At 50.2% G+C, this 13988-nt stretch overlaps 1 protein-coding gene across 8 annotated transcripts in view; it reads left to right on the top strand.

Annotated features, from left to right (window-relative positions):
- Nucleotides 1-13988, top strand: part of LOC119169139 (uncharacterized) — a 748171-nt gene that overhangs the window by 566549 nt on the left and 167634 nt on the right. For 7 of the 8 annotated variants that reach the window (XM_075883059.1, XM_075883033.1, XM_075883044.1 and 4 more), the window contains one exon: nt 8638-8805. The exons of the other annotated variant lie outside the window; for it this stretch is intronic. In XM_075883059.1, the coding sequence (XP_075739174.1) occupies nt 8638-8805 (168 nt within the window). The remainder of the gene's footprint in view (nt 1-8637; nt 8806-13988) is intronic. 8 annotated transcript variants of the gene reach the window in all.

Genomic DNA, 13988 nt, shown 5'->3' with positions numbered 1-13988 from the left:
GTGCCATCCTCGGAGCGAATACGAGTTGGTGCCGCCTTCGGAACACGTTTTTTCAACTGAAAGTATCTTAAAACGTTGGATCAGACATGCATCGAGAGCATGTTTGTGAGGGTGTGATTTAGGCATTCGGTAAGCTCATTTTTTTGAGAGAGGTAGGAAGTCTTGTGCTGCTTTAAGGAAGTGTGCAAAATGTCCTCAAGTACGTGTGGCAAAAATGCCTAGCCACGATCAGTAAGCAATTGGTGAGAAACGCCATGGTGTAGAGTTACATCGAGGAGCAAAAAGTCGGATGCATCAGTAGCAGGACTGGTGGGAAGTGCTCTAGTGATGACAAACCTGGTCACATGGTCTATAGCAACGGTGACCCATTTTTTCTCTGAGTTTAAGATTCAGGGAACGATTTGAAAAGGTCTGCACTAACACTGAAGAAAGGTTTAGTGGAAATAGAGATCGGGTGAAGGAGCCCAGCAGAGGGTGCGGCAGGCCGCTTCCGATGTGGGCATTTATCTTAGGCCACGTAATGTCGAACGAACTGGGCGAGGCCATGCCAAAAGAAGCGGCTCCGGATGTGGTCGTACATGCGAGATACACTCAAGCGGCCGGCAATCGGTTCGTCGTGAAGCTCATGCAGGATCGCTTAACGCAGATGGTTAGGCACGTCGAGAAGTATCTCAGGGTCATCTGGCTGGACCCTATGACGGTACAGTGTGTGATTTAGAAGGACGAAGATGCAAAGTGATGCGTCGTTAAGATCAGATTTAAGACGGTCAATGAGTGACCGCAATGAAGCATCGTGACGCTGTTCATCATCAATCTGAAAAAACCTAGACATGAACATGATGCTGGGGCTAGGGTCGACGACTGATCCATCTGGTTGGTCAACAGGGTAGCTGGACAAGCAATCAACGTCCGGATGGAGGCATCTAGACTTGTGGGCAACTGAGTAGGAGTACTCCTGAAGACGAAACGACCAAGTTGTCCAGTAGGGTCCTTCAGTGAAGAAAGCCAACAGAGGGCGTGATGATTTGTGACGACAATAAACGGGCAGTCATACAAGTAAGGAGAAAATTTCGAAACCACCCAGACAAGGGCAAGGCATTCTCACCATTCTGTTATAGAGTAGTTATGCTCAGACTTCGAGAGGAGACGACTTGCATATGCGAATACATGATCTGTGCCTCTCTGAGTTCGGGCCAAAACTGTGTCGATGCCGTGACCGCTAGCGTCCGTGCGCACATTTGTAGGAGCATCTGGGTCGAAGTGTGCAAGTATCAATGGTATTGTCAGAGCAAGGATTAGTCGAGGTGTTAGCTTGAAGGGGACCCCAGCAAAACGGGATGGCATGTTTGAAAAGGTCAGTGAGAGGGCGTGCGAGTGCCACAAACTCTTTCATGAACTGGTGAAAGCAGGAGCACAGGCCTTCGATACTGTGAACATCATGGATAGGAGCGCGGAACAAGAAAGTTTGTTACTGCGAGTACTTTTGCCGGCTCTGATTGTACGCCCGAAGCATCAACAAGGTGGCCCAACGCCGTAATTGTATGAAGACCAAAGTGACTTTTTGGGGAATTTAGCTGGAAGTCGGCTTGTCGGAATATTGGTAGAATGGTCAAAAGGCATTCAAGGTGTGTGACAAAGGTGGGTGATAAGATTACCAAATCATCGAAATAGCACAAGCACGTCGCCTGTTTAAATCTTTGAAGCAGCGTGTCCATCATTCTCTCGAATGTTGCTGAAGTGTTGCAGAGACCAAACGGCATGACCTTGAATTAGCAAAGGCCGTCCGAGGTAATGAATGCAGTTTTCTCACGATCCATTTTTATAGCACTTTCCCAGTAGCCAGATCAGAGGTCCAGAGATTCAAGAGATGAGAAGACAGTCAAGTGCGTAGCCAATCCATGAAAGAGAATACGCATCTTTCTTGATAATTTTGTTGAGGTGCCAATAATCAAGGCAGAAATGCCAGGAGCAGCCTTTCTTGTTTACTAAGACTACTGGGGAGGCCCAAGGGTTTGATGATGGTTCGATGATGTCCTTTGCTAGCATTTTGGTCACTTCTTTCTGAATGACTGCTTGTTCTGATGCGGATACCCGGTAAGACCGACAGGCGATATATGTATAATTACCAGTGTCAATTCGGTGCTTGACAATATTGGCCCAATGGACGATCATGGATATCAAAATCGTCACAGCAGGAGGCCAAAAACCTACAGAGAGCGTTGGCCTGATCAGACGAAAGGTCTGATTTAATCATGCTTTAAAACATGGCTTCATCAGAACTAGGTAACCGTGAGACTTCAGCTTAGTCCGGGACAGTTACAGCGACAACGTTGATGTCATCATCTGTTATGGCAGTGAGTTGAGCAAGCGACATATGGTAGGGCAACACTTGGGAAATAAAGCCGAAATTTAGGAGCGTAAGGATCAAACAGTTGTCTATTATGGTGGCAATAGTGTGCAGCACTGTAACACTGCGCGTCAGTCGCATGTTTGTTACCGTTGTCATGATGTAGTCTCCACTGAGAACTGGAGGAGTAGAGGACAAACAGACATGTTACTGTTCGAAGTGGCAAGCAAACAAAAGTGGTTGGATCGTAGCGGCTGAGGGGCTTTTCACAGATATCAGACAGAAGGGGAAGGTCGAGGCTGAGTGTGCCAAAAGAACATTTGAAGTAGCACGGCAAAAAGAACTACGGTGTGTGGGGGAGCACGCGTCCCGAGCCTCCCCCTTTTTTTTACATCAGCGCGAAAGCCTGCCGTTCCCAGAGCACGGAACGGGTTTACCACCTCAGCGAGAAAAGGTATTATTCTCGTCAGGGAGAGGGAAACCGGGACAGGGGTCAAAACTGGCGTGCACACGGCCGCACGGTCTGTCTGACTTCGACCTGGGAAGAAGGAGGTCAAACCCGCAACCCCCCTGCGAGCTGAGGACGACAACAACCAAGGAGTAAGCGTCTATCCTTGTTTTCTGTACTATCTCCTCGCGACATTTGCATGCTATTGCTAACACCTAGTAATAAAGTGTTGTTTTTTACTTAGCCTGTCGCTTTATTCACCCAAACCCGTGTAGCTGCTATGAGACGAGTTACGAATAGGGGGCGTTGATCGTGCACGGTACGACTGTGAGCGGCTGAAACATTATCTATAGGCTTATGCGTCAGCCGTAAATACAACGGACCCCCCTACATCTGGCGCCCGACGTAACGAATTTGGCAACGCGGCTAGTTTGTGGACGCGAGCAACTATCGACGCTCCCCCGCACGTGGGATAACAGGCATGTCGAGATTCCAAGATTTGTCAATGTTGTCTCATGATGCGTTGCAGAGTGTCGATGCTTTGGCTAACGCGGGAGCATTGTTAGGACTTTCCCACAGCGTAGATTTTGGTCATTTCATGCCAGATGATCAGGAGGGGGCAGAGACTGCTTTAGCAGAGATGAGGCCTACAACAGAAAACGTCACGCATGGCACTCGAGCATCTCGCGACGCGAACAGAGAGGTGCCACCACAAGTTGCTCCGACACGCGCCGCAGCTGTGGGCGAGTCTGCGGGCAGCAGTTTGCCCTCGAGGGAGGTACTCTTACAGAATGCGCTGTCAGTTATGCAAAGCCTCGCGAGCGCCCTGCAGAACAGAGCGCAGACCCCCATGCAGGCTGTGCGACCACGTGTCAAAGTAGGCATACCTACCTTCACGGGTTACCACAACTGCAAGAGCACCATTGAGTACCACGACAGGTTGCTTTACTGTCAGCAAGCAACGGGACTTTCTGGCGCCGAAGTTCTCGAACGAGTGGTCCTGGTGTCGCTCACGGAGCAAGCGGCCTGATGGTTCCGATTAATCGGACATCGCACCCGCTCGGTAAAAGAGTTCCGCGACAGCTTCTGCAGCGAATGCCTACCGGCTAATTATGAGTGGCAATTGGTGTTTTCGGAGAAAATCGGAGCTACGCACCCAGCATCCGGACGAGTCCTTGCTAGAGTCTTTACAGGCAATGAACGAACTGTATCGTCTCGCTAACCTTCACGCCACCAATGCGGAAAAAGTCGAGCGAGTTACGCGTCAAGCACACCCCACTTTTGCGGCACACTTCAGGGGATGCAAGTTCGCAGACTTAGAAGAGCTCGCCACCGAGGATGGCCCCTTTGTTTCGAAATGCAAAGAAAGGGCTCATTCTCACAGCGTGCAGCGCAGTCAGTCGAAACTCGCTGTGCTTGGGAGGGCGGCGTAGTATCCTCTGAAGCGTTTAGAGCTAAAGCGTCAACATCGTTTGCTGATAAGCACGTACCACAGGGTTGGAAGCTGTCGGACCACGCTTTGGACCCCTGTGCTTATGCGCTTCGTACGGCTCATGCCGTCCCCATGCGTAACATTCGACGCCAGGAGTGCACAATCGACACAAGGCCTAACGAGTGGCGCAACCTGCAGCGATCGGGCCTCGTTCTTGGAGGTGACCTACAAATCTTGGCGGGGACTTACAATCGAGCCGGCGTGCTTTCTGCGATCCTTCCTATCGGTTCGGCGCGCCGGAGCACATCTCCCGCGAATGCGGCCCCACACTGTGTCAGCAGCAAACGCGCGGTTCGGGAAACGGACCGCGCCGCTGGTGATTGACATCAGACCCCGCGCGGTGATCAGTAATCCCACTGATGTGTTCAGATCACTTGCACCCTCAGTCTGTCCCGCAAGTATCAGAGGCTATGTATCAGAGGCTAATGGACTAATGGAAAAAGAAAAAGAAATCGCAGCATATCCACGTAGTCACGTAGTAAATGATGATGAGTGGGGCGAAACGTTCGTCAGCCGTCCGTGCTTCCTTCCGTCCGTCCACGCGGCCAGTTGTGCGTCTATCCAGTTTGTCCATCTATCCGTCCGTTCGTGCATCCATACGTCCATACGTTTGCATGTCCGTCTATCTGTTCGTCCGTCCCTGTGTCCATCTTGTGAACACTCCATGTACCGCCATCTTGCATCCACTGGGGTACGTACCCGCTCTGCGCATTCATTCATCTGTCCCTCCGTCTGCTAGTCTGTCTGTTCGTCTGTCCCTGTGTCCGTCCGTGCCTCCACCTAGTGAACACTCTATGTACCGCCATTTCCCATATTGCATCCCAGTGGCTACGTACGACGACAACAGAGAATTGACAGACCCGTGCCTTAAGAAGCTTTGCCCCTAAAAGGAAGAAAGTGCATAACTGCTGCTTCTTAGCGTAAACACAAAACGATACACAGACCAAAGAAACACAAAGTTTACTTAGTTTCGGCCCCCACTACGGGAGCCACAATATAAAAATCATAAGAAAAGCACAGCAAGGTATGCTAAGTACGTGACGTAGCACCGATAGTACATCGTCGGAAGCGTTCCATCACTCATGTTCAGCATATGCGCAGTTGTCTGTATGTGCAAAAATTCTCAGTGCAGGCATGATGCAAGCTTCCTTTCTTCGGACACTATATGCGTGCTTGACCAGTAAATTTGGTGGCCTGTAGATTCCTGTGTTCAGCAAGGGCATTCGAGGTCAGGCATCACTTTGTGACGTCATATTCGTGTTGTTTAACTCTTTTTCTTGAAATCACCTGTCTCACCAATGTACCGGTTGTCACAATCGTGGCAGCCTATGGCGTAAACAAGACCAGGAAAATTTTCTCTCGACAACTTGTCCTTCACGTTGACTAAAGCATTCCAACATGCAGAATAATGCATGTTAATACATGCACTATTCTGATGTCTGTTGCTTCTACATATCACAGAGCATATCTCAGTTTGAAAGCACAATATTTATGCATATTTGTCTTGGCCACGATTTTGGCTCAGTTTGAAGGCCTTCTGATGATGATTGATATGTGAGGTTCGGCATCCCAAAACCACCATATTATTACGAGAAACGCCGCAGTGGTGGGCTCCGGAAATTTCACCATCTGGGGTTCTTTAACATGCACTCACATCTGAGTGCACGGGTCTACAGCATTTTCGCCTCCATCAAAAATGCAGCCGCCGCAGCTGTAATTTTCATCCCGCCACCTGCAGGTCAGCAGCCCAGTACCTTAGCCACTCGACCACCACTAAGGGGCAATTATTACTATTATTGTTATTGGTGATGCAATCACAAACATCCTCAGCTATACACTTATCGCTGGTAACTTGCATTTCAAGGTTTGCATTGGGTAACTTCAGCTAAATTTCTCATTTTAGTTTTTATTGCGATAACAATTATATGGACACTCTCGGCTGGATTTTGCCGCCGAAGCCTCTTGTGACATTGGTGCGCGGGGGTGACCATGCCAACTTTTCATACGTCCCCATATTCTAGCCTCCCTACTCTCGCTGGGTGAGAGCGCAAGAATAACGAAACCAAGCTGTAGCCACTCAACAATAATAAAGCTAAGTCGTAGCCATGAGGAAATTATGAAACTGAAACTTCAAGAACTTCATTTTTTGAGCAAGTTCTTGTTCGAATTTGCAAAGAGTATGAGGCAAAAATTTTAAACACTAATGTTAGAGAGAGAGAAAAAGAAAGCTTCATTTAAAAAAAAAACAGTCAATATTGTTGGACATTGCCCATCGCCCCTAGCCGTTGACCGGAATCTCTTGTGACACGGCAGCAGCAAGGGCTTGAATGATGCTGTCTTGTTGGACGTTGAGGTCTGGGCTGCATAGAAGGACCTCCTAGGATTCTATAGTGTGTGAACCATCATTCTGTCTTGAACATTTTCTCTCCATGTGGACCAAATTTGCCACCTCACCACAAATTTTGCACTGGGACTGGAAAATTTTTGAGTGCCGGTGAAGTATAATGTTTAAAGGAACCTCCGTCTGTAACTTTCATCACATAACCTCGTCTTTCTTACTGAGCAATCTCTCTATGCCCGGGTATACTTGCCAATTCAGCCTGTGGTGTGCTACAGTTTCATGATATATGCGCATATCCTGACTTCTTTACTTCTTTTTTGTAAGTTGAAAATCAACTCGAGGAACTGATTGAAGCTGCTGTTACCGCAAAAGTATTAAAAGTTGGGCTAGTTGGTACGGCAGCATTTTTGGGTACAGTGCAAGATCGACAAAGACAGAATATGGAAGGGGCATAGCATCAAGTACTGTTACAGCACAGCATCTAATGCTACTACAATCTAAAATTAGAAAAGCAATATCAAAGATCTTGGGCTATGAACCATGGCGTGAGCAAGTACACTCAAAAGACATACTGGTACAGATCAGGCACAAAATAAATGTACCTCTGCTACCTAAAAACATGAACGCTGCCTCTCACGAAGGTAGACGTAAAGCCAGGGCGGAGGCATTAAAAGCCAGCTACACCAGTCAACAGGACGTCATGTACACAGACACTGCGGAATATGAGACCAAAGTGAAACACAGTGGCAGTGGCAGTCAGGGAAGACGGCGCCCTGATTGTGTGCTGCACAGGCAGTAGTGTTGAGACTGTAGAGGCCGAGGAAGTGGTCATAGAATTGGCCATCAGCCAAAGGGGGGTCAGGGTGGTCTTCAGCAACTCCAAAAACGCTATAAGAAAGAATGAATCGGGAAGTGTTTGTGGTCTAGGAATTAGATCGCCACTCTCAGAACACACGGACACAGCAGACACAATCGGACCAAACAGAACAATACATTTATTGTACTGCTTTTTACTTGATGATATTGTCAGCCAAATGAAAATACATCACTATTAATAAACACGCTAAAACAACTCTACGCAATATTGCAATACACTCAATCAACATGACAACAAAGAAGGTAACGTGTAGGTGGCATCACCAACACTCGACTCATCATGAGGGCCCACTGCAGACAGCCCACGGTGCCGTCGCTACGGATCCACGTGGGAGACGACCGATCACGGCAGCCGCCCTGTGCCAAAGAGACTCGCCAATGTCCCAAGTTCCACCAGCCGGCATGGCCGCCATGCATCTCTGCTGGTGCTGCCATGCTAACTACTTTGATGATAAAAGTGATAAATGCTCGTGAGCACAATGCCACCTACCTAACTTCGGCCTATGCAAAAAACACGTATGCAAATGACCTTACAGGGGGTGTTAGCACCTTCACAAGGGTGACGGAGATTAGTGTCCATAAATTGATAAGCACAGTAGAAGCACTCAAAGAAATGATTCTGCTTGTCTGGGTGCCAGCTCACAAGGGACTTGGAGAGAATGAGGAGGCTGATTCAGTACAAGTCTCCCTCGGAACCTCCCCAGCTATCAAACTAATGTTTGAAAAAAGGAAACCACATATTATATTCAGGTTTCCAAGGTAACTTGCGGTGAACTGTTCTCAGAAATAATCAAGAATGTCATGCTTCAGTAGTGCTGCAGTTGCAGATAACACAGCATACAAAGGATGACATCACTGCGTTCATTCTGCATCTCAAAAACATGTTGCAGCCTGGGGATAGCTACTGTCATATCGATAACAAAGAAAGATGGCTTACTTCAAGGGAAGTTTTATTGTTTCAGCAAAATTATATGCTATCTTTGCTAAATGCTGTGATTTCTTGAGAAGTTTGTACATTTTTTATCACATATGGGTGCTCCTATTTTTTATTCTACTAAACAAAGTGATGACCTCCTAATTGGTAGTCAACTTAACAAATCATGTCAGCTTGAAATGTATATTTGTGTGCTCAGGACGAGTGGCTGTGTTTGGTGTGGGGGAAGACCAAAAGGAGGGGGAGCCCCTATGGGTGTGGCAGGCCCACCAGGGTGCCATCATGGGCCTTGGCTGGACACCGCAGGGCCATATTTGTACAGCGGCCATTGACCATGCCACCAGGGTGTGGGACTTGCACAGGCCCGGTAAGTGTGCACCTTTTCATTGAGATGGTTATCAAACTACACTCTTTTTGATCTTGCATTTAAGGGTGTTGCAGGCTTTGTTCTTTTCAATCCATCTTGACAAGATGGTTCATTTAGGGATGATGGCCAGTAAACAGCCCCGAGGTTCGAAAACTGCTGTGAAGCGAAAGATGCGCTCATTTTCTATCAGAACAAGCTGCCACAAAATTTTGTTAATGCGTGCTGTAATGAAAAATTTATAGGCATTAAAACATCTGTTCAAGCGAGTTTCAAATTTTTGTGCGGCCTCGTCACCCTTCTCTACCATAGGGTGGGAAAAGTAATAGCCCATCATCGTAACCACATGCACTTTAGCAGTGTGATGCGAACCAGTGATACATCATCGGTGTGCCGCCAACGACCAAGCAGTGCATCCCCGACATGAACACAAGTCATAGCGGGGCAGGGAGAAAATGCAGTTCAAGGAGCACCTGTCCTTTAGCTGTAAATTAGCAAGATGCCGCTTTCTGGCTTTGATTCTGACAATACCACTTATTCCGGTAGTTTTGGGCTCTACAAAACGGCAGATGGCACCAAAGAAACATGAAAATATGGACTGCGTGGCCGAAACTACATCACTACAGGGCCAAGGTGCCATTTCGTAGGGCAAAGGACCAATTGACAATCTCAGTAGTTGTCCATAGGCAAGCTTTTGTCACGCGTACGAGGAGGATTGGTCAGGAAAAAAAAAAAGCTGGTGTGGGATTGTTTTTTGATATGGAAAGTCTGCGCGGCACTTAGCACTGTAATATTCGGAAAATGTGATCGCTGCGGTTTACTGTATGAGTAAGCGGGCTTGTTTGCAGGGTGTAAAAAAGAAAGTCTGAGCCTGTGTACTGGCCCTTTATTAGTAGCAAAAAAGTGTAAATTTAACCGCAGGATATTGGGTATAGCACTGCATACTATGGGGACCCCGCTATTCACAGTAGCGGACAATCACCGCAAGTTCACGCTTAGCGAGCCACGGCGCCGCTACTCCGTTTACTCGCGTGTAGCGCACCGCTCCGCGCGCGCTCAACTAATAAGGGGCTTAGTGCGGTGCGGCAAACAGACAGTGTTCTAATGCAAAATACACAACGCTTTATTGCCTCTGGCGGCACTTCGAACAACAATACAGCGTCCGCTCCCGGGACGCGGGTAGCAAAGGCACCCGCATGCTGACGTTCACAATAAGGGGAAAACCGTGAGCACGTCGCAGCTGGCAATGGCGAGCTTTGACACGCCGGTCGGAAAAAGGTCCCTCGTGGCTATGTTGCGCACTCTCACGATGGCCACTGGGCCTTGTCGCGAGTGTCAGGGCAAACCTCGTACACGTAGGCCTACAGCAAGTGTGGCTCGTTGTGGTACGACCTCTTCAAGCACTAGGCACCACTGTGGGCTTAGCGTATGCTACTGAAGCTAACACTCAAGTAAACACGCCTGCCGAGGTGCTCAAGGCCACCCCAGGCAGGCTGCAGTCCGGCGATTCCCTAAGGGGACGCGGACAAAAGAAAACACATGCTTACCCGGCGCTGACCAGGGAGGAAAGCCCGCTCCCTAGGCGCGCGCGTACCGCGTGCAGTGCCCGCACGTAGCGCCATCTATTGCCACGCGTTGCTATCAGAGCAGGAAAAGCAAAAGGGTGTGGCCGTGCGGCGGAATGCCCGCGAAATGGTCGCAGGCGCGCCTCAGATCCCCACATCGTCCTCTCCTTAATTCACCCTATATACCGGTCTGCAAAGGCAGCCGGTCGTCGCCCCTACATACAAAGGCGTCATGCAATGGGCAACAGCTAGCCTCAGCCTCGCTCGGCAACTGCTGCTGAAGAAAAAAAAATAAAACAACACAAGGATACACTTGAGAAATACAAAAAAAACATATATCTGGCCTGCTGCAGCGTTCTTGGGGGGGGGAAGGCTCCGCGTGGCTTTACAGTTCTAAAAGACAGTCCACGTCCATTGTGGCGACACCGTCCATCGGTGGTCCATCGCTGGTTGCGGGCGGTGGCAGCCCTGACAGCAGTGCCGCGAAATGGGGGTCCTCCCCATTCGCTGTCGGCACAGGGCCGCCAGGTTCGTGTCCGAGCGCTGGCTTAGCGAGGCTGGATTTGAAGCTTTCCTCGTGGTGGCCATCCCCTCAGCGGCCGCCTTTGACCGTGCCACGTGCATGGCTCCCTTGTAGTGGCACTGAAAGTGCACGGTCACATGGCACGTGGCGCAGAACTCCACCGCAGCATCGGTAGGTAGTTGGGCGCCTCCAGCTGCCTTCTCGCTGTCCGCCATTGTGCAGCCCCGGAATGGCCACGGGACATGGTCCAGGGGCAGGTCGCGCCAAACAGGCCGCTGCGTCTTCCACGGTGCGTCGCTCATAAAGTAGCGTGACACCTCCTGCCCCTTCTGCCGCGCCCACGTGGCCACGCTCCGCCTTGGCGTTTTGGGGACCAGTGGCGGTGCCGACGTTGTTGATCCCCGCCGCCGGGACGCCCGCCTGGTGGACTTGGGTGTTGCCGAGGTGGAAGGTTCTGGCCGCCGAGGCGCCCGCTGTGTGGACTTCTGGCTGGAGGGCATGTCGCTGAAGGGCATGTGACCACAACGACCGGCACCAGAACTAGAATGGCGCACCGCTGGCAGTCTCCGGCTTCCCCTCTCGCCTCATCGACAACCAGCGCCACCTATGTATACGTAGGGGTCGTTGACCTGGTTAACCAACACCACCTATGTTTACGTAGGGGTCGTTGACCCAGTTCTTCCCCTTTCCGCACCACACAGACACACACACCTGCACCACCATAGCGTCCTTGAATGTTCTCGCGAGTAACCGGTCGCTACCCCTCTGTAGGCCAAAAAAACGGGGAAAAAAGTCAAGAAAACATGAATGCTCAACAGACAATCAGCAGCAGTAACAGGGCGGAACCGACTTCTCTGCAAGCACTGGCTGTAAAGAAGTTAGCTAACTGAGACTAGACAGTAAAGAGGAGGGCCTTCGGTTGCGGAAATAAGCCCGCCGTCCAGCGAGAAATCACTAAGGTGACCGCTTCCTCAGATTATACCGGTGCGTGGTCCGAATGCGGTCCGCCGCACTGGGTGTGTGCCGTTGCTTGCGCGAAGAGCCACTGGGCACTGGCGCAGGCTCATCAGACCTTGACACAAAGGCTTTCAGGTCTGCGATGTGGGCACGGCTGAGTTGCCCCACGTTGGGCGCCAGTATGGTGACCCCGCTACTCACCGTAGCGGACAATCACCGCGGGTTCACGCTTAGCGAGCCACAGGGCCCCTACTCCGTTTACTCGCGCGTAGCGCACCGCTCCGCGGGCGCTCAACTAATAAGGCGTTTAGTGCGGCGCGGCAAACAGACAGTGTTCTAATGCAAAATACGCAACACTTTATTGCCTCTGGCGGCACCCTGAAGAACAGTACAACGTCCGCTCCCGGGACGCGGATAGCAAAGGCACCCACCCGCACGCTGACGTTCACAATAAGGGGAAAACCTTGAGCACGTCGCAGCTGGCAAAGGCGAGCTTTGACACGCCGGTCGGGAAAAGGTTCCTCGCAACTATGCTGCGCACTCTCACGATGGCCACTGGGCCTGGTCGCAAGTGTTAGGGCAAACCTCGTACGCATAGGCCTATGCAAGTGCGGCTCGTTGTGGTATGACCACTTCAAGCACTAGGCACTGCTATGGGCTTAGCGTACACTACCGAAGCTAGCACTCAAGTAAACATGCCTGCCGAGGTGCGCAAGGCCACCCCAGGCAGGCTACAGTCCGGCGATTCCCAAAGGGGACGCGAACGAAGGAAAACACGTGCTTACCCGGCGCCGACCACGGAAAAGAGACCGCTCCCTCGGCGCGCACGTACCGTGAGCCGTGTCCGCACGTGGCGCCATCTATCGCCACGCGTCGTTATCAGAGCAAGAAAAGCAAAAGGGTGTGGCCGTGCGGTGGAATGCCCGCGAAATGGTCGCAGGCGCGCCTCAGATCCCCACAATACAAATTGGTAAGAAGTAGTAGTTCACAGGAAAGAGGCGCTTTTGCAACTAAGCTTTATTTTGCCCTCACTGCACATATAAAGCTTAAAAACCACGTGTTATTGTTAATACTGCCACATTGTCAAACAAGATAAAACCAAATGAAACTGCCTACCATGCTAATTGTCGAAATAGTCTGCTTCACAAGAAAGCAGGTCAACAGATGGCTTACTAATCCGTCTGCTGCCCAACTTTTTAATGACCCATGCTCAAATAATTCCCACGCCTGTTTTCTTTTATACCCTTTCAGTACTCGCGTCTTCTCAAGCTCAGGTGCGCAGTGGCCTGATGCACACTGCTTCTTGCAATGAAGAGCCAGGTTGCTTTCTGTGTCACTCATTAATGTGCTCTTATATTTTTTGGACGTTCGTTGAGGCACTGCTCTGTTTGGCCAACGTACACCAGTCTGCACGGGATCACGTGCGCGACGTTCCTTCGACATCCGACGAAGGAGATGACGTGCTTATTGGTGCACTGGCGTCCTGTTGTGGGAGGCCGGGTCGATTAAGGACAAATCTCAACATAAATCGTAACGATCATTTATTAACGGGGTAGCAGCAGCCGGGCAAGCACGCCGATGCTGTGCTATAACGGTTAGAGAAACAATCAGGCAAGTGAGCCTGGCAGCTTGGGTCTTATAGCCACCTGTTGTGACGTCAGCCTTTGGTGAAACTACGGTGGCACTGTCCTTTATCGGACACGCGTTGCAGCATGTGGTCGAGTCATGCTAGCTGCTCTGGTTTGTGCGCAGTGTGTCGCCACACTGTTTTCACGAGAGTTCACTTCTTGGCAGCACAAGTCTCCGAGCTTGTTTGGGGCACTGAAGACAACACTAGCACATATATGCGTCCCGCATTCTTTTGATACGATGCGAGACGCCGTCAAGATAAGGGATGACCACAATTTTTGGCTGGACACCTGTCTTTCGTCTTTCTCTGCAGCTTCATAGGGTTTCTTGCACAAAAACATTGTCGCCAGTTCACATAGCATGTAAGAGGGAAACGTGGTGTCAGTCGATCTCTTTGTTTGGTTGACAAAGCTGTCCAGTACCTTATGGGGGCAAGATCGCTGCAATGCATTCCTCAAAGTTTATACCGTGGTGCCCCCGCTTGACAAGCTTGGAGTAGCCAGACGTAAACA

The sequence above is a fragment of the Rhipicephalus microplus genome, chromosome 2 (genome assembly GCF_043290135.1).
Source record: "Rhipicephalus microplus isolate Deutch F79 chromosome 2, USDA_Rmic, whole genome shotgun sequence".
Lineage (NCBI taxonomy): Eukaryota > Metazoa > Arthropoda > Arachnida > Ixodida > Ixodidae > Rhipicephalus > Rhipicephalus microplus.
Note: the sequence above shows the minus strand (reverse complement) of the source record. Positions and strands in the feature narration are given on the sequence as shown.